General features: G+C 36.4%; 1 protein-coding gene across 1 annotated transcript in view; it reads left to right on the top strand.

The window, feature by feature from the left end:
• The window catches only part of LOC103797055 (band 4.1-like protein 2), a gene marked incomplete at its 3' end in the record, with an annotated part of 30949 nt that extends 12144 nt beyond the window's left edge, over positions 1–18805 (top strand). The window contains exons 3-9 of the mRNA XM_009069251.1: positions 2394–2498; positions 6836–6878; positions 13723–13798; positions 15379–15597; positions 16048–16135; positions 17377–17529; positions 18708–18805. Coding sequence (XP_009067499.1) covers positions 2394–2498; positions 6836–6878; positions 13723–13798; positions 15379–15597; positions 16048–16135; positions 17377–17529; positions 18708–18805 — 782 coding nt within the window. The remainder of the gene's footprint in view (positions 1–2393; positions 2499–6835; positions 6879–13722; positions 13799–15378; positions 15598–16047; positions 16136–17376; positions 17530–18707) is intronic.
• Between the last annotated feature and the right edge of the window lie 2152 nt (positions 18806–20957).

Raw genomic sequence — 20957 nt, 5'->3', positions numbered from 1 at the left:
ACTGAAATGTGTACCTGCAATTTGCTGTTGCAAGGTGAGATCACTGACCTGCACTTTGACTTGGGGAGAAAAGTGATACTACATGCAGGTTAAGATTCTTCAGACTTTCTGTGGCTTACACTCTTTTCCCCACTTTCAAGTTACTGCTTTTCTATATTAGTGATTTTCATACTAAGCTGAAGGTGAAGCTGTTAAGAAAATTAAGTGCTTACTTTGGATGCTTAGGGAAAGTAGTCATCTGTTGGTCTGAAGAGGGAGGATTTTGAAAGTACCGAACAGACATAAGATTCCCAGCTCCCCGTTTCAAAAGCCACTCTGATTTCTAAGTTCTGCTGCCTTGCTGTGATACTTGTGTTCCTAATGTGTTCATTTAATAATTTTGTTTCTTTGGAAGCTTTCTGATCTTCATGAGTATGATGTCTGCTGGACAATGCGATTTTGAGTAAATAAAGCTTTGGATTCTTGGGGAGTAAACCAACAATGCCTTCACTCTTTGCTCAGTGCATACCTTGTTTTCTCCCCTCTCCCTCTCCCCTTGGCCTTTAGGCTGTGTGCTGTGGAGCTGAGCTGTGGGCACGTGCTGAGCTGGGGCACGTTGTGAGTGCTCTGCCACTGTCTGCAGGGACAATGGCTGCAGTGTCACCAGGGCCTACACAGGGGCAGTTGATGGCGTTTCTGTGGAATTGCAGTGGTGTGTGGCATCTACTGAAACCCTAAGATAAGCAAGTGCAAAAATTCCTCCGAGCTGACAGGCCTCTGAAAAGGCCATGTTGTAGCCTCACTGATAAATGCCGCAAATAGCAGAACAGTCATGAAGGAGTTGGTTCAAACTGGGAGACTGTATGCCATTCATGTTCAAATTGTAACTGTGGAAAGAACTTCTCCTCTTCCCACCCCTGAATATGTGTAATGAGCTGTCTGCTCTAAATCTTTGTCTCCTGTCAGCTACCACCTCCAGTACAGCAAATCTTTGCATTAGAACATGATGCACAGACAGAGGCCCTGGACCTGCTTTCGCTTGCCATCACTGTAGACACATGGAATGCCCTTGTTTACATTCCCAGTTTCAGGTACAGGAATCAGAGAATGATAGAATGGTTTGGGTTGGAAGGGACCTTAAGGATCATCTTGTTTGAAGCCCCCTGCAAGGCAGGGGCACCTCCTGCTAGACCAGGTTGCTTAAAGCCCCATCCAGCCTGGCCTTGAACACTGCCAGGGATGGGGCATCCACAGCTTCTCTGGGCAACCTGTTCCAGTGCCTCACCACCCTCATAGGAAAGAATTTCTCCCTAACATATAATCTAAACCTACTCTCTTTCAGTTTGAAGCCATTCCCCTTTGTCCTATCTCTACAAGCCCTTGTAAAAAGTCCCTTTCCAGATGTCTTGTAAGCCCTTTTAGGTACCAGGTTGCTGCTGGAGGTCACAGGAACAGTTAAAACTTAAGGACTAACTGCTGTTTGTTTAGGCTCTAGTAATACTGGACTACAGTAAGGCCTTTTAAAGACACTTCTAAAAAATTTATTGAAATGATGATCAATCTTCAATTACTGTTATAAAGTAGCAAGCTACAATACTGAAATGAACCTCAAATAAAAAAGTGTTCTTCAGTTTTTTTCTTTGTTACTGACTTCCCCAAGTAATATTTTTAGGAAGAAGACTTTTTTCTTTTTGAGTTTCTAATGTATTCATTGGGTAGTGAGAGAATTCATAATTACACAGATAGAAAGGAACCTTCTTATTTTCTGCCCCTCAGAGCCACAGCAGTACAGACAGCTAGATAGGTTGCATATGTTCAGCTTACACTTGTATGCTACTTCTGCTGGTCTGTTCATCAACTTCTAGTGTCTGCTTGTTCTTTTTGTGTCTTGAAGATGATAATGTACTTTCTTTTTTCAGTGAGTTCATACCACACAGTTCATAAGCCGTGGAGATGTATACCAAAACGAGTTAGTAGAAATAAACACTGTAGAAACTATATGAGTTTTAAGAAGATAATGTAGAAAAAGGTGGTGCAAATAAAGAAATGTGCCATTTTTTTAAAAAATAAAGATCCAGAAAAACTAAGGTTATTTAGTGCCACTTAATACTGCAAAATACTGAAATCTGTTTAGGTACTGAATTTTCCTTGTGTAGCCAAGTAAATTTTTTTGATGTATTGGAAAAAAAATTGAAATGTCTTCATTTTTGTCAGTGATAAGTATAGCTTTCAAATATGGTGAACAGTGTATTGTAAGATAGCTTATAGATTTATGGCCTGTTCTATTGATACTTTCACTTTTCCTGAATAATTGAATAACAGTACCTGTAATTAAGGAATTCACTGACAGTAATTTTCTCTTTGTCCTTATTTTTTCTTATTTGTTTTCTTCTTTCGCTCCTCTCTTGCCCCAGAAAAGAGCAAAAGGACAAGTGCTGTTTGATAAAGTATGTGAACATCTCAATTTACTGGAAAAGGACTATTTTGGGCTGTCGTTTTATGAGAATTCAGAACAGAAGGTAAGCCTGTATGAGGGTTTTGTTTGTTTTTCATTGTTGGCACTCACTTCAATAGTTTTCTGAGGTATATTCTATTAAATGTATACCATTGTAAACGTCTGAGTAAATTTTGCTTCCTTTTCTCATATATATGTAAGAATTTTTTGTGCAGGAACATGAAGGAAATCTAGCCCCTAAGTCTGTAACTTTGCTTTGGAGTTCCTTTTTTATTCATTTTAAGCTTGAAAAATTTTGGCATTTGTAAAGAGGCTGGAGCTGTCCCTTCACCAGCAATGGATGCTAATTTTACGAGTGAATAGTGTTTGATATGACTTCATTTGTAAGGATCTCTTAAATACTATTTGGTAATTTATTTTCAGTCTTCTTTTGTACTTAAGCTTATATGTTGTTTGGTTGAGCATATGTGGATTGCACATCTGAGAAAAATCTTAAATCAGTCAGTGGTATGTGTTCCATTAATTATCAAAAGCCAATTTATCTTTTTCAACATCTGAACATGACTGGCTATTATTGCTTTCCCCATGAACTAAAGATCTGTAAAGAACTGAGTTCATCTTTTTGTTCATAAAAAAACCTCCAGGCTAATAATTACAAATTTAAATGGAAAAATAGTATTTCTTTTTAATCACTATTTGTAGCAGAAACATTATTACATTATACTTAATTTCAAACACAATAGTGGGAAGAAAAAAGAAAAAGCTTCTAGATTAAGTCTAATTTAGTGCTCAGAATAAATCTGAATTTCTGACAACTTCCATTCAGATACAGCTGTGTTCTACAGTTATTTGCTACAAACCCTTCTGTGCAGCGTTGAGCAGAACACTCAATCCCTCTGCATTAAAGATCCCTATATACAGAATGGGCTTGTATTTTTACTTAGATACTTAATTTTTGTTCTTGAGTTGTCAAGTATTTATAGAAATAAGAACAACTTTGGTATAACAGTGAAGAGTGTCTCAGCTGATCTTCTGAGTAATACCATAATTTTAATTATTTGTTATTTTCATGTGTTGTCCCTTTGTTTGTGCTACTGACTAGTGAAAAACCATACAGTACACACACAGTAAAATAACATAAAACTGTCTGTTTTCTGGCAAGAGAGGAAAGGTCTAATAGCAGACCTGGGATCCATGAGCTATGGAATGCTCATACCAGGAAATGGCCCACCTGAGTAGATCCAGGGAGGTAGAACAGAGAGCCTTTGGCTTTTGAAAGTAGAGCAGAAATAACTGGTATGGAGTTAGGTCTTTTATTCTTCCTACCTTTTTTTTTTTATTTTTTTTTTTTACTGTGCTTCTAGTTGACTAAGATTTGATATTTTTCAGTCATGTGAATGGAGGAACAGAGTTACACATCTTATAAGGAGCCTATCTGTTTTTTTCGGTGTCTTTATCCTTGGAGATACTAAAACTATGACTGGATATGAACCTGGGTAAACTGATGTAATTCCAAACTGGCTCTACATTGACTCACACTTGGACCAGTTATCTCCAGAGGTCCCTTTCAGCCTGAATATGCCCTTGAGCTCCCTATCCACTGACTGTGGTGGTGCTACTATAGCAACACTCAGAAATGAGCTATTGACATAAATTAAGGAGAAATATCTGATAATAAGGTACTTACTTACATGTATTCAAAAGAAGAGTAGACCACTTTTCAGTTGAATTATGAACAGCAGCAGGCTTTATTTAAAAACTTCAGGAGAAATCTGATCCTATTTGTTATGAACACTAAACAACCACTGTTGTAGGATTTTTTGTTTTTCATACAAGTAAATTCTTAGGGTTATTTGGAGAAACTTAGAGGCTTTCCTAGCAGATTTTCATTTCCTACCTCCTACTTTCTTGCAGCTTTTACTGGGTTCAGGGCTCTCTGTTTTGTTCACCTCTGTAATAAGGTTGAGATCCTTTTTAACTTCTGTACCAGTTCTTTCTGATGCATTTTTTTTCCTCCTGCTATGACTGTTGCCTCTTCAGATTAAAATGTCACAAATCTCTGACCTCCACACCAGTCAGTACTAAATGCTGAATGATGTGTTTTTCTTGTGCCCTCATCACAGCCACCCATTTATGAGCCAGCTGTTGAACTCGTTGGCAGCTGTGGGGTGTGAAAACTGAATGCCCAGCACTCTTTTGAATCAGAGCTGCTCCCTAATGCACCATCGGGGTACCATTGGAGGAGGAGTCCCATTAACTTTTCTCCACGGGTATTCTGTGCAGCTGGGAGAGATGTTACATCTTCAAATCAGACCGATTTTTGTTTTACAACTACTTAGGTCAAATTAGTGTTTAATGATTTCTTTTGATTTTTGCAAATGTTAAATTTGTTGGTCTAAAGTTTAGTTGGGGATTTCATTGCATTGTACCCCCAAAAGTTCATGAATGCTCCATTTACATTGTAATTGGTCTGCAGAAGTGTTAGAAAGCTTCTGCTCTTACGTTCTGGGTGCCAGCTGGAAATACTGCTTTTCTGGATTTGTACAAAATACTTTTGTACTGGTACAGAACATTTTGTTTTTCTCTGACAATACATTATTTTGTCTCATCTATAACCTTACCATTCACAAATTAAACAAATAGATTTCTGCATACTGGAGCAAAGTAGTGTGTATACACTTTGTCCTTTGTTTTGAAAGACAGACCTGTCTATTCTGCATTAAGAGCTTTAATTCAGGGTAGGTTCCTTCATGGTGTTTATTGTATCCATAAGGCACAGATGCAAAAAACCCACCCCTGTAATTATGCCTATAAATGGAATATAACCATCTGATTTTATTTGACAGAATAGTAATGAAAGTTGGTGGCAAAATTTGCTTCCAATAAGCTTATTTCAGCTTTCTGTCTTGCACTGAAAGTAGCGCATACTCAGGAATCCTAGTTTTCTGCTTTACTTATGGCATGCTATATTCTGTATTTATTTACACTACATCTGAAATGTTTAAGCTACTTCTAGTTATCTTTGTAGTTGCAAGAATATAGCTGTGTGTAATTTCACAATGGAATTCCTGCCAAAACTGAAAACCTAAGATGACAGCTATAATTGAAGTGAGTCTCAGTTCAAATTGTTTTGAAGGCTCCTGTTGTCTTCCAAGACTTTTCCATGTCAAGGTTCTTCTAACAGATAGCAATTTTTCTGACCTAAGCAGAATAACCAGTACCCAGAATTTTTGACAAGTATTTTAAAACTTTTAACTTTGTAACAATGCTATGGACTGTGCCATCCCTGAAAAATTACACTATCTATGAAAAGTGGAGGTCACAGACTTCTTAAAGCAAGAAATGTGAAGTAATTCCTTTCTTCTAAAATTAAAACCGTAAAAAATGGCAAAAGGTTTTTTTGCATTCAACTTTTAAACAGTATTTGCCCAGTATACACATGCTGCACTTGTGATGACATCTGCTTGGGCCAAGGTCATTTACAACAAGGCAGGAACTGGTATTCTGGGTCAGATTAGTAGAGGTCACATTCTCTGTCAGCAGAGGTGATCTATGTTAAATATTTGCACTGCTGCAAAAACATAGTTCTGTGTTCTCCTAATCCATACACACCCATAAACTGTATTCTAGCATTTTTTGTCACCTTGAAATAAATTTTACCCTGGATGCAAAAGCCTGCAATAGAGACACAGGGATTTGGTATTGGGCACCAATGTTGCAGACAGAGTGTTTGGTACACTGTAAAAGGGGAGTCACATTATACTTAGTACCCACTACTTGGCTGGTGTGAAAAATTGGTGGTTTGTGAAAAATTAGATGTTGCCCTTGACCTGACAAGTCATTTGCTGATTCTTCCTTATGTTGCACATCTGTCTTTGAAATGTGGTAAGTCCTGCTGTCAGGCTGACTGTATGCATGTGTCTTTCTTCCATGTATATATATGCCTGTGCATGTGTGTCTGTCCATGAGAAATAAAGGTTCTAACACTATAGCAAGTAGGTTCTCAGGAGCTGCATTTGAAAGGCTCATGTTTCTAGTCTCATGCAACCTATTTGCTAATATAGAATCGTAGAATTTAAGGGTTGGAATGGATCTCACAGATGATCTAGTCCCAACCCTCCCTGCCATGGGGAGGGACACTTCCATGTATAGGTGAAACTAATAAACAGGATTGTCTGAGTTACTGATGAATATATAATATATGTTCTTAATTTCTTAGTCTCACTTCCCAAAATTAAATTTTTGGGTGATCTATCACAAAACAGTCTTTTGCATATATCAATAGTAACTGAAATGCTATAAGCTATTTAATAGGTTGTACAGATTATATGAAAATATTTTGGGTATTGAGAATTTTACATGTTGGTTGTGGGTTTGTTTTTTGTTGTTTTATTTTTTCAGAACTGGCTAGATTCTTCGAAGGAAATTAAGAGACAAATTCGAAGTAAGTGCTTCTGATGTTATGCTCCTTTTATTTCCTCACAGAAGTATTCTTCATAAATTTAGTAGCCTGGATGTTGACTAAATTGTATGCTTCCTGCTTTAAAATAATTTCTGTCTGACAATGATGTATTCAGCCTTAAAACAGAAAGCAAATCTTGTATTTCTGGCCACTGTCCAGGAAGGAGAGAGAGAGTCAACCTTATGCTGTAGAAGTTAATCATTATACTGACTAATCCCCCAAAATGCCTGTGTTGTATGTGACTAATAGTTGATCTTTTTGCATCCTGAAACAATAGATGTTTTTCAGCTTTGTGCTGATATTTGGGTTATGGATGGAGAATGTCACCTTGCAAAGATGGTCATGGTTGTTGCCGTAGGACTTTCTAACTTCAAAGACTCACCAGAAGAATACAAAACTACAAAAAGAGAATCACTATATTTTAAAGAAAATGTGTATTCTTCAATACTGATCAGTACAGCATTGGCTTTTTTGATAAGTCCATCATTTCCAGAATGGAAATGGAGTAAAAAGCATAATCTTGGAATATCTCTCTGCAATGCTTTTCAGACTCAATCTGTCTCATATGTCTTTCTACTTTCTATACTCAATACAGAGTGAGTAGTTTATGTTACTCTGTTTGCAGAAAACTCTTGTGTGAAAGCTCTTCACTAGCTGGGTAGCTTTTGTAAGCAGATGGGGAGACTGTCACAAAATAAGTAGCCACTAGAAAGTGCTAGACAGCTCTTGCTCTTACTGAACTTCTTCCCATTGCTTTACTCATTTGTAACCAGTCCAGGTGCTGAGGGTTTTTTTTGTTTTGTTTTTGAGGGAAACTTCTGGGTAGTACCTGCTAGGGAATGTAAGTGGGGAGAAGAGGATGATGATAGTATTTACAAGCCTATGCTTCCAACACAACAAGAATTTAAGTTATTTAAGAAATTGACTACTTTTTAATTAAGAACAGCAGTATGTTAGCTATAATGATAAGCAGATGGTTTCTTTACTATTGTTAACTTACTGTTTTAAGGCAACACTCATGTTTTTCCAGGGATCATAGTGGTGTTAGTTCTGTTTTCTTTAGTTCTGTTTCTTTTCTTTCTTTCTTTGTTTTGCCTATTGATGAAATCTCTTACTAGGAAGCTGTGGTTTATATTTTCAGTACTGAAATGAATGTTACAGAAACTTCCTTAAAGTATTTTTTTGGTGATCTGACATGCTCTTGTATAAGCAAACTGCACCTATTAAAATGGTGAATGTACTGATACACAAGTAGAGGCCATACGTATCACTAAGAAAAAGTTATTGCTATTGTAACTTATTGTTTTGCAGGTCTTCAGCGAAAATTTGCTGGCTAAAGGCTTTTTTGTTTGGTTTTAATATTTGACAGAAGATTGAGGATGTTAATATTTTTTGTTACTGTCTCCTGTAGCCAATCTGCATGCTATCTAGCCTGCAAGTTAGTGTCACAAATTTGAAGTGTAGGAATGGACTTGAAAATTTTTTTGATGCACTATACCGTGTTTTTTTTAAATACTGTATCATGTGCCCTACAAAAGATATGTTTAGGGGATGTGATTTATCAGCATGAAGACCTACATTTTATACTCGAGAGCAAGTTTCTTGTATTAGGAATCATGACTGGAATTTTTTATCTGGTGTGTAGTACTTCAGAGTTGATAGGCATAATAAAGCAAACAGCCTAGTAAGAACACCATTTTAAGGATTTTAAAATTAAACTTGCTTACATTAATTTGCAAGTAATCAGCATACTGTTGATTGCATTCCTCATAATCAGTCTATTAGAGTTTCTGGATACTGGAATGTACTGCAGACATTTTATCCCCCACAGTATCAAGTAATGAGACTTTTCTCAGGCTTAGTTCTAAATATATTTGTCTTTGAATCAAGAATGGAAATCTTATGTACAAAAATACTCATTAAATTTAAGATACCTGTAAAACCGTTTGAGAATTTTGAAGTCCATTTGAAATTTTTGAAATGAAAAAGCTCATTTCTTTTTCTCTTGTACAGCACAAAGTGAAGCACTAGCATGCCAGATAAGCATATCTGGAAAATTACATGGATCTGACACAGAGGTGACAAATTTGGATGTGTAGTTTAGCACATCAGTTTGCTTCTTAATATTTATAACAATCTCTCTCTCTCTCTCTTACACATGAGCGTCACCAGTGTTCTGCACATTGTGTACCACCTGTGACTGGGGAAGACAAAATAAGAATCCTGCAGTCTCCCCAAAGTCATGTTCAGCATCAGATTGTCTCTTGCTGAATCATGGGCTTCAAGCCTCCTGTGCAGTCTCTTATTTGTACAGGTTGCCCTTTGGCTGGTAATTATGTTGGATCTCAGCAAGTACTGATGTTACTTCAGCTAATGAACATGATCCACAAATTACTATCTCTGTTCTCAGGGCTACGAAGGTGACAAAACTCATTTGCTTTCAGCCAGCCTGATCTCTTCAGAAAATGAATTCTTGAGTCTTTTTTAACTCATGTACTTGGCTATCCACTGGCATGTGTTAAAAGCTCTAATTACTGCCTTCAGGGACAGGTGGGTAATTACATTCTGTCACTATGTTGAAAATGGCTACATCTAAGATGGACTCAGGCTTCTGCAAAACGGAGAACCTCAGCTTGAATAGTGTGATGGTACAAGCACTGGCAACTGACCTTGAAATAATCAGATTTCAGACTACACAAAGGGGGTATGGTGGTTCACCCTTATATAAAATTTAATTTGACAGTTTATCTGTGTACATGCAGTTAGTATAGAACACATGATATTCCACTCAGTGTTGTCTATAGGTATTTTCATAACTCATTCTCAGTATAACAGAATGGAATGAGTAAACTCAAGCCTGATTGCATCACAGTGCAGCTGAGGATCAATCTTGTCTGCAACTTAAATGTTCACAGGTGTGGGTAAGGATTGGAGGTGTGAATGTATAACCATCTCTTTGGGAAGCATAATAATGTGTGCTTATTATTTGTAGAATTGAAACGGTTATCTTCCTCTTCACACAAATTTTGAAGCTATTTTTGGGTTATATCCCGGTTTTGGTGTGGATGTAATTCACCCTCTTCCAAATGGAAATTAGGTTTTAATGCTGTATGGAATAGTTTAAAGCCAAGGTAATATTATGTCACTTTAAACGTATTTCTAGTCTCCAGCCCGATTAATATTTTTACTGCAAAAAAATACTTCCATGTAACATTTTCTGCATTGTATATCTTTGGAGAGGATTTGGATGTTCTGAGGGCAGAATAGACTGGAGAACTAAGGAAAGTGTGAATTGGTTAGGAAAGGGCTTGCATTTCAAAGGTACAACTCTGTTTGTCTGATTTTGTTGCTAACAACATGTATGGTTATGCTCAGGCATCAAAATACCATGGTCACTTTATTTTATTTCCATCTGTTTTCTGTATCTAACTATATGTCTGCAAGAGGTGTACCTAATTTTGATCTAAGCTGATTACATTAGAGTATAGCTTATTATTGGTGAAGAGAACGAAGTACCTATGCCAAGGGAAGAGTTTTCCTGCAAAAACTGACACACGGAATTCATCAGTAAAAACCAGAAAAAGCCTTTACTGGAAAAGAAAACCCTCACTGATTTCCCAGTTTAAATGGGATGAATCATATTAATTGTATGCTATGAGCTGGTTGGTTATATTGCATTCTTGTTCTCTAAGAATGTGCCTAAAGTTGCCACAGAAGCATTTTCAGTGTAACGAGCTGGCTAGAAAAATTTTTGACATTTCTGTAGCCCATAATGTTAAACATCAAAACAGAGAGCCTTAACAGGGACAGAATGCTAAATACCATTTTAAATATCAGGGTTTTTTTGTTTTTCTTTTGTCTTGGCTTCCAATTCAATAACAGACAGTAATATTGTGTGAAGACAATTATGTTTGTATGCCTCAGTTATACAACTATAAACAGTATGCTTTAGTGAGAAGTATAAATATAGATTGTGCATGTTGGAATATGTACTTGTTAGCCTATATTTAGGGGATAAATGTGCTTTCAGTAATCAGGCAAAATATAAAGTCACCAACTGTCCAGAAAATATTTAGTACAAAGTCAACTACAACATATTTTCATTAAATTAGCAATGGAATTACTATGAGTAGACATATGAAAATTTTCTCATAGTCTGTAGATGGAGAGGATTTATATGACCTTTAGCTTTTTTTACAGAATTTAGTTTTTAATTTTTTTTTTCTTCGAGCCATGTCTAGGTCTCCTGGCTGCAGTGCTTTCTGAAAGTTAACCGTAGAAATGCTGACAAGAAAGAGGAACAGGTTAAACAGGAATTCATATGTGACTAGTTTAACTGCAGTTTTAGACCAGGAAAAACTCCCTCATACCAGGAAACACTGCTTCATACCAGGAAAATTTGAAGACTGGTTTAGAATCTGTGTGGAAGGACACATTCTTCATCCGTTTCCTCACATCCCACAGCCCTGTTAACATGACAACTCTCCCTGAATGCTTTTTGCATAGATGTTTTGGCCCAATTGCTCATATTCATCAGTTTGGCTTATTCAATATCAGCAGCTTTTCATTAGAGGATGCTCATTCCCTGGGAAATGTATGATGGAAGTAGGCTAATCTATTCCAGCTTTAACTGTGGTTGTTATGGTGTACATATTAATTAGTGCTAGATGGGGTTTTTTAAAGGTATTTGTGTTAATTCTGTTTTGCACTGCATTGCAGTAGATGATGCAATGATAAATTAGGCTTTCTCATTTAAGGAGTCCTGCCTTATTTTGTAAGCAAAATTGTCATTGTTCTAACAAATAATTGAGAACTGGGGATGTTAAGATACACTAAAACCTTGAGCTCTCAAAAAGAAATAGTGGTTTAGCAGCCAGGTAGAGAATGAAGTTGATGAGAAATTGAAGTGCTCCAATGAACAGTCTTGTCTGAAAAAACAAAACAAGTTTTGAAATGTTAGAAGACATGAAAACTTTTGACACAAAGCACCTCTTCACCTTCAATGGCTGTGAAATTTTAGAACAGGATTTTTTATAAGAAAGTAACCTTCAACAAAAATGCCAGCACTTTTTTCCTATCGTTGTGTTGGAAATGGCATTACAGTCTATCGCTGCTGTGAAAAGACACATTTTAAAAGCATGGTTTATCTGTATAGCACAGATCTTTCAAATAATGTACTGCCCAAAATTCATCACTAACACACTTTATAAAATTATTCTCTTTTTCTGCTAAAGATTTTTTTTTGGTAGGTCTTTCACCAATACATTGTTTGAATTACAAAAAAAGAGACAAGAGAAAGATTAAAGTGGCTACTTAATTGTTTTGATAATATTATCACAGAAAAATAGAATGGCTTGGGTTGGAAGAGACCTTAAAGATCATCTAGTTCCAAGCCCCTTGCCATGGGCAGGGACACTTTCCTCTAGATCAGGTTGCTCAAAGCCCCATCCAACCTGGCCTTGAACACTTCCAGGGACAAGACATTCACAGCCTCTCTAGGCAACCTGTTCCAGTGCCTCACCACCTAAAGAATTTCTTCCTAATACCTAAAGAAATTCCTAATATCTAATCTAAATCTACCCACTTTCAACTTAAAACCATTCCCCTTTTTCCCATTGCAACAGGTTCTACTGAAATGTTTATCCCCATCTCTCTTACAAGCCCCCTTTAGGCACTGGAAGGCTGCAGTGAGGTCTACAGCATTATATTTTTCACGCTGAAAAACCCCCAACTCTCTCAGCCTGGTTTCATAGGAGAGGTGCTCCAACCCTCCAATCCTTTCTGTCATCCTTCTCTGGATTTCATTTCTTCTCTTCATCATTTTTAGCTGATCTCCATTGTACTGTGAATTTCTTTCTTTGTCAAGACACAATAAAGCTGAACTGCATTTGCTTTCAGAAAAATCCCCAAACTATTAAATTCTTTTCCTGGACCTCTAATTTGGGATTTTCTTTTACATATGTATGTCTTCTCTACACTTAATGAGATCTGTTTGAATTAGGAAGTTCTATATTTTGGTAAGGTATCAGTACTTTCCAGTTAAAGTATTCCTCTTGCACATAGTGTCACAATACTGGTAGAGTAACATTCTGAAAATGCATTTTAATTATTGATGTGTGACTTCAGGTTCTAAATCTTAAAAATTTATTTAAAAAGAGAGCTGTGACTAAAGGCAACATTTTATGCTTTGTCAAATTGTTAATCTAGTTCTAAACATGCTGTTGCTTTAAAAAATGCATGTTTTGTTAACAATTCTTAACACTGGAGATGTTAAATTTGAAGTGTCATTACTATTGTAGTTGCTAAAGGTGGTGTTTCTCAGAAAAATTTTGTAAAGTAGGAATGGCTAAAATTTTTTGTGTTCCATGCATTCTCAATGAATAATTTAGTATCTTTGTGATATCTCCTGTACACAGCTGCTGTACAGTCTCTCAAACTAAGTCAGTTTAGACAGGAGACTTAGCCTTGGGGGGGTTGGAAATTAACATAAATTCAGTGCAAGTGCCTTTGAACACAAAATATCTTAAAAGTTAATATATCATGGTGGCAGTTTTCAAATCGAAAATGTCTTCTGATATTTGCATAACTTATTGTAAAACATTAATTTAAATTAATTTTAACACGCTAATCTTACATTGTACATCTATGAGTTTCTACCTGCTAATGAAAATAATTATGCTTCTTGCTAATGAACTGCAACAAGACAGAAAAAAATTTCATTCAGGATTTCAGTAGTTAAGATTTATGTGACTACCTAACATTTTTCACTAAGATTTCTTTGCTTGCTTTGGTTTATTTGAGATTAACAGATATTTTCCATGTTTAGGTTTACCTTGGATATTCACCTTTAATGTGAAGTTTTATCCCCCTGATCCTTCACAGTTGACTGAAGACATCACTAGGTATGCACAGTTCCTAATTTTAAACCTGAAATTACTGTTAGGCTACTTTGAAAGTCATGAAATTCCTTCTTCGGTTTCTGGATGCCGTAAGAGGTTTGGCTGTTACTGTAGGACACTATAGATATCCGTACATACATCGACTGCTTTTTGGAACAAGCTTGAAAAGTTTGTGAAAACTTCTGGAAAAAACCTGAGCAAGAAGAATTTAATAAGTGGGGATATGATCATATTTGAAAGAAGCCAGTAGTTTATGGTCAGTCTGCTGCTTTATTGTGAAGCAGATCAGGACATGGTAGCATTGAGCGAAGGTACTTCAGTAATAATCTAGACTAGATTGGTGGAAATGTGGTTTTACACGTCTGCGTTAGATAAAGCCATAAAACATAACAGAGTTCGGGAGGCATTTGGACAACATTCTCAGGCACATGGTGTGATTATCAGGGATGTCCTGTGCAGGGCCAGGAGTTGGACCAGATCATCCTCAAAGGTCCCTTCCAAGGCTGATTATTCTGTGACAATGAAACCTGAAAATAATTATCTTCCAGAATTCTTAGACAAAGTACTTAGAATGCTGTGGATACTAGGCACCTAAAAAGTAGCATTGCAAGACTGACCTAGCTGGGGATAGAATGCAGGGAATTCACTCAAATGTATCAGGAGTTATGGAAAACCTAAATACTTAGTTTTGTTTTGCAGTTAGCTGACTCTGCAGACACAGGTTATATGTTACTACTACATGTTGCACTGGGTCAGTCTTCAACAGAAAATAAGATATAGCTACACAACTGTGTAGTTCGTATATTATTACAAATAATCTAACACATTTAATGTGTTTGAAAGAAGCTGTGTGCTTTTTCTTTGAAAATGTTCAGCGAGTTGGTGGGCTTTTCAATTGTGTGTTCAACTGATAAAAGCTTCTTTTTGTTGCTATAATTTAAACCCAATTCATTAAAATTGAAGTTTCACTAGTGAAACTTGTTTTAAAATTTTTACCTGAAAAAAATCTGTGCTAGGGTAGGATGTCTCCTGATTGTTAACTTGTTAAATTTGGTAGAAGACTCTATACAGTACCTGAAATACTAAATTCTAATATATACATGGTTTAAGGAATATGACTATGGTTTCAGTAGTAATCTGGATTTGTGTATTCCATGGCTTGATTAGCTTGTGAACTGCAAAGGATATAAAAGTTCGGGTTTTGAAGCCGAAGGGAAATGTCAAAGAAATGCATAGATTTTTATTTTTAAACCCTAGATACCTACAGGCCACAATGTGAATTGGAGTTCCTATGTCAGCTTTTGTTTAAAACTAGGTTGTCTTTTATTCAGTTATATTGGAAATCAGCTCTTCCCCTGCTTTTCGCATCTCTTAAAGGTAGTGAAATTTACTGTGTGGTAATAATGCTCAAATAATGTAAGGTATAACAAATTATTAATGCATTGGCTTATTTTAAAATCTGCTTCTATGATTACATCATCTCGATGAATTCTGTCATCTCTCTCAGTAATTGGCCAATGGTAACATTTTCTCTGTTCTTTTTCTTTGGTTGTTTTTTTTTCCCCCTTTCCTTTGTCTTGCAGGTATTTCTTGTGCCTACAGCTTCGTCAGGATATTGTATCTGGTCGACTGCCCTGTTCTTTTGTGACTCATGCCCTCCTTGGGTCATACACACTGCAGGCTGAGCTGGGGGATCATGACCCAGAGGAACACCGCAGTGATTATATCAGTGAATTCCAATTTGCACCCAATCAAACTCAAGAAATGGAAGAGAAAGTGGCTGACCTACACAAAAACCACAGGTGTGTCAGATGCAGTGAGACTGATTGAAGTCACTGTGCTTTGTCAAATTTATGTCAATTCTGTTAAGAGTATGTGTAAAACTCTTAAGCTGAAGTTATTGTTAGTTTGGAAATCTTTTGTTATGTAACTAAAAGCTCTTACAAAGTTTCAGGTTGCAAATAATAGCTTCTCTAAGAACTTTGAAGAAAGCCTTTGGAAAAAATAATTTTCTCTGAGCATATGAATTAGTTTCCGCAACATACAGCTGAAATATTTTGAGAGAGTGAAGCTGGAAATCTGTACACAAAAAATTAAATAAGTGCTCTGAAAGAACACTTCTCCTGTAGGGCAAAAATACTACTGATACCCTACAAATGGAGGTTTTTCTGTGTGTCTGAATTACAGGATTCCACTCAGTTTTGCCTCTCAGTTTTTTGTCAATAAACTCAAGGCCTATTCAATGTTTTTAGGGGCTTGACTCCAGCACAGGCGGATTTCCAGTTCCTAGAAAATGCTAAGAGACTCTCCATGTACGGAGTGGATTTGCATCATGCTAAGGTATTGGGGATTGGTTTGGTTTGGTCTTAGGATAGATGTGCTTAGTATTAAAGAAAATAGTGTATATAGATTTTTTTTTTTTTAAATTCACATGCTTAATTGTTGTGTATAAGCCTTTATCTCTTGGTTACAATCATTATTCAGTTTACAGCTCTTAACATCCTTAGAATTTATTTTAAATCTAAGTTTATTTACTGCATAGACTTAGGTGCATCTTGGAAATAAGATTTTGTTCATAAGAGCAGATAAATACATTTTAAATGGCAGATTTTTTTATGCTAAGGAGATGTAGGGTCATTAAGTAAGGTCTAATAGAACACATAATTGTTTTCTTGATACCATGAGGGTTAAATAGAAAATGGGGGGAGGTCTTGGAGGGTCTTGGCTTTTTCCACTTCTCTGCGTGGGTCAACTTTTCATTTCAAGTGGGATTTTAAAGCCCCAACTAACAAACTAATAACCCCTTCCCACTCTCAAACCCAGAATCTCAGACCATTAGAAAAATTAAGGTGTTGTAAACATCAGTCCTGTATTTAAAAAAGAAAACCAAGACCTGTAAGTACTGGAGAAACATTCTTTCACTTCGTTTTGTTGGTTATGCCAGTGAAGTGGCTTCTTAACAACAGTGTTGGCATTTGATGTAGTTGATTTGTTTTTGGGGACGACACCAGATTCTGTATTGTGTAGTGTATCAAAGCCTTATCAATAAGTGATTAGCTTTGTAGCCTGTAAAACTTGTATCAATACTGTCAGTGGAAGAGAATGTTCAGAAAGCTATTGATTGCATTCTTTACTGGAATAGTAGGTGACTGTAAAACATCACCATGATCACGAACTTGTTCAGACTCTCACTGAGTCCCACCAAGTTGGAAAGGCCTGTTTTTAATTTTTCTTTTTTTTTAACATTTGTTGAAATTACTGCTTGCACACACACTGGCCATACCTTTCCTTGATTTTGAAGTTGTTGATTTAGCCCCTATTACCAGAATATTGCAGAATTTCCCAGAACTGTGGCATATGCAATGGTGTATGAGTGCCAAAACCGTTACTTAGAGTCCAAAGCTATTCCTATAAAATTAATATACTTGGCTATCTCATTTAATAATCTCACTGTCAGGGTCTTTTATGTTTGAATATGAAACATGTCCCAATTGCATTATTCCCTCAAGGTATGTCAGTGATAATTACTTGCTTGGAAAGTCATTAAATAGATTTTTATTAAGTTGTCCTCTACCTGGTAGGATTCTGAAGGTGTGGATATCATGCTGGGGGTATGTGCTAACGGACTGCTGATTTACAAGGACAGACTCCGGATCAACCGCTTCGCTTGGCCAAAAATTCTGAAGATTTCTTACAAGCGAAGTAATTTCTACATCAAAGTCAGGCCAGCAGAAGTAAGTAGCACCTTACTGTCTTGTTTCTTTTGTGAGATCATTTGTATCCAGCCACAAGAGAGCATCCTCATTTTTTCCACAGTTGTCTTCACAGGCTTATGATGGATTTGAGCAGAACTTACAAATATTTTTTCCTCTTCAGATTTTACTGATTGTATTAAATGTTTGTCTTGTTAAGTAAATAGAAGCGAAGAAGAAAATTTTTTTTTTTTTTTTCTAGATGCCATCTTGTAATTTTATGGGTTTTTTGCAGAGAAAGCTGGTTACACTGGCCATGTTCTTAGTGTCTGTACATTCCTGCACTCCTGGGGGAGAGCCAGCTTCTCTTCCTCTTTGGGTATAATTGCTCACTAAATGTCAGTGTGTCTAGTTTATGGCTGTAACCAAAGGCTTGAGTTGTCCTGTAGGACGTTTTAACTTTTTTGTTAGCTGCTGTGGAAGTAGCAGATTCAACTTTCTTTTCAGTTACTGATAAAAGTTTGTGGGAGTTGCTGAAGGAGGGGAGGGTTACACTTTGAACACACTGTAACTGGAAATGAAACAAAAACCAAAATGTCAAACACTGTTTGAGATTATACTCTACAATGTTTAAGGTAGCTCTTACTGTGTGAATAAATAAAACCAGAGCAGTCCAAATACCACTTGTACAATACTGACATTGTAGTTTTGTAAGTTTTGGAACACAGATGTATTGTTGTTGTGCTCACTGATGGTGCATAGATATAGTATTTTTGCTAAGAAACTATAATATAGTGAAACAGATCATATAAAGTGAACTTAGCAGTATGGATTTAAGACTTTTATTAAATTCAAGGAAAGTGTGCAGCACAACCTGCAGTACAATTAGTTCATGCAGTTCAGAAATAAGTGCATTGGTCAGCTAGTCAGAAAATCAGCAAGGAACACTAAAGTATTACTGGTTTCTCAAGAGTCATTAGTATGGATAGGAAGTGATAATGTGATTATTACCCATCATGACTTAGCCCACCAAGTATAATTCTTTTAAAAGGCTGGAAATTCTGATATTGTTTTAAATTTATTTTGCATTTTTAAAAAGATCTTAAGTTAAATGACGGGAGAATTGCAGCTTGTTACAGTAATGGAACTATCTGAACTCTGCCTGCTGATTAATAGCCAGTTTAAGGAAATGGGTTAATTTATTTGTGGATTCTTTCCAGCTGGAACAGTTTGAGAGCACTATTGGGTTCAAACTGCCAAACCATCGGGCTGCTAAAAGGTTATGGAAGGTTTGTGTGGAGCACCATGCTTTCTTCAGGTAATTGATAATTCTCTGCTTCCCCCACTTTGCCATGATTGCTCATATCTTTCTTTTAAAGGATATGAGGAAGGTAGAGAAGATTTCCCCCTTCTTTACCCCTAATTTCTGAGTTAGGTAACGTCTTTTAGACAAAAGACACCCTGACAATCACTGACCTCATATTACCAATTCTTAAAGTCTCAAGTACAATTAACTTCTTTATTAAAAGTGTCAGAGTGCTAACAGGATGGAACTAAACTAGCAGTCCTGTATCACTGAAGAGCTATTTGGACACAATGCTTTGCAATGTGCTCTAGGATGACCCTGCTTGAGCAGGCAACTTGGACCATAGAACCCACTGTGGTTCCTTCCAACCTGAAATCTTACCAATCTGTGGTAAGAGTTCCTGAGAGACTGACTGTTCAGAATGCCCATCTATAAAGCCACTATACAGCTTCACAAGAAGACCTCAGGGCTTGACAGCAATCTTCACTCAATTAACTTTTCAGAATATTCTGCTGAGTGCAAATGCTTACAGCTGAGTTTTTCCTTATTTATGAACTAGGCTGAGTTCACAGTCATTCTCTGAAGAACAAAGAATCACTTTAAAAATAGACTGTTTATGTAATAATCCATAACCTTCCCATTTTTTCCCCCAGCAACTGATAAACATAAAATTCTGAATTGGTCATTGAAACTATGGCCTGTTTATAAAGGAGGATTTTAACATCAGGCCACAGAGTTGTTCCTCTGTCTACTTCCTCCATTGAAAAGGAATTTGAAAAAAATCTTCGTTTGATTTTTGTAATAACACACACTCCATGAGGGAGTGCATGTGCCCCCTGCAGCCTAGGAGTCACAGGTTTAGGTTGAATCTCTTATGGATTGAATAGACATTGAATCTCAGTTTCTTACTTCAAAGCACAGTAACTAAGGTATGTAAAGGGTAAGCTTTGCCCTTCAGTAGCCTGTTTGTTTTAAAAAAGCAAGTGGTTTAAGGTAGATGTAATCCTGTTGCTGAATATACTTGCTAGACTGAGAACTTCAGAGAACGTGGGGACCAGGAGACCTAAGCAGCTTATTACTGGAACTGTCTCATTGGATGATGGTTTTCAGTATTCAGAATTTCATTGACTGTGGCATATTCTTGAATGCAGTATTAGAATTCATGCTGAGATTGGCCAATCTCTGTATAAATCAGTCTCCGAATGCTTAATTTAGAAGCACTTATTTTTTAAATCCTTATCAGAGATATTTTTTTTTCCCATGTGGATAGAATTCATTAGTTACATTTATTAACAGGCACAGTCCAGCATCTGTTCTTCTTGAAAAGTAAAGCTTGCTTTGGCTGGTGGTGTCTGCTACCACAAATAGCAGTTCTGTCCACAATTAAAAGTTTATCAGTACTCTTCAAATAACTCATGCAGTGATTTGCTTTGCTGGTAAGCTGTATTTCCTAGTTTTATAGTAATAAAATAGACCTGAATAAGGAAAAAACTAAATCTTATGGAAGTCAAAAATCTTAAACTGACAACTTAAATATGGAAATTTCCAGGAGCATTAATAGGTATTAGATAATCTTACTAGAGAAATTCTGACATAATAAAAATAATTGGATTTTATTCCAATCAGAAGTGGCTTTTCCTAACCAGGAATGACATTATAATGAGAATTATGTAACAAATACTTGAACCATTCTGTAAAATCCATACACTCCACTGATGTCATCAGAAAGAAAATCCTTAGAACCTCTCATCCTGATTTAAAAACAGTAAAATAAATCTAGCTCTGTTTTTCTCCAAAGATAAAAAGCAGAAAGCAATTGCTGCAGTCCAAGAGACTGTAGCTCATTCAGAGCATGTTTAAAGCTTGTGTATGATGCCACAGTGAATTGTATACAGTTTAGATGTGTATTTTTAGCTTCCAAGTCTCTTAGCATGCCCTATATAACATGGCAAGATTCCTTGTGTTGTCTTATGTAATGTTACAGTTTTTCTCAAATAATCACATTAAGATCCATTTTCCTACAGTGTGTGGGAAATGCAACCAGTATATGAAGTTGTTTATAAAAATCTGTGATGAACTGTCCTGAAAATGACAACCAAAAAGCATTGTATTCACTTGTTATCAGCTCAAACTTGTAAGAGTCCAGTACCATTTCCAATCTACT

This window comes from Acanthisitta chloris, unplaced genomic scaffold, assembly GCF_000695815.1.
Source record: "Acanthisitta chloris isolate BGI_N310 unplaced genomic scaffold, ASM69581v1 scaffold20232, whole genome shotgun sequence".
NCBI lineage: Eukaryota > Metazoa > Chordata > Aves > Passeriformes > Acanthisittidae > Acanthisitta > Acanthisitta chloris.
Note: the sequence above shows the minus strand (reverse complement) of the source record. Positions and strands in the feature narration are given on the sequence as shown.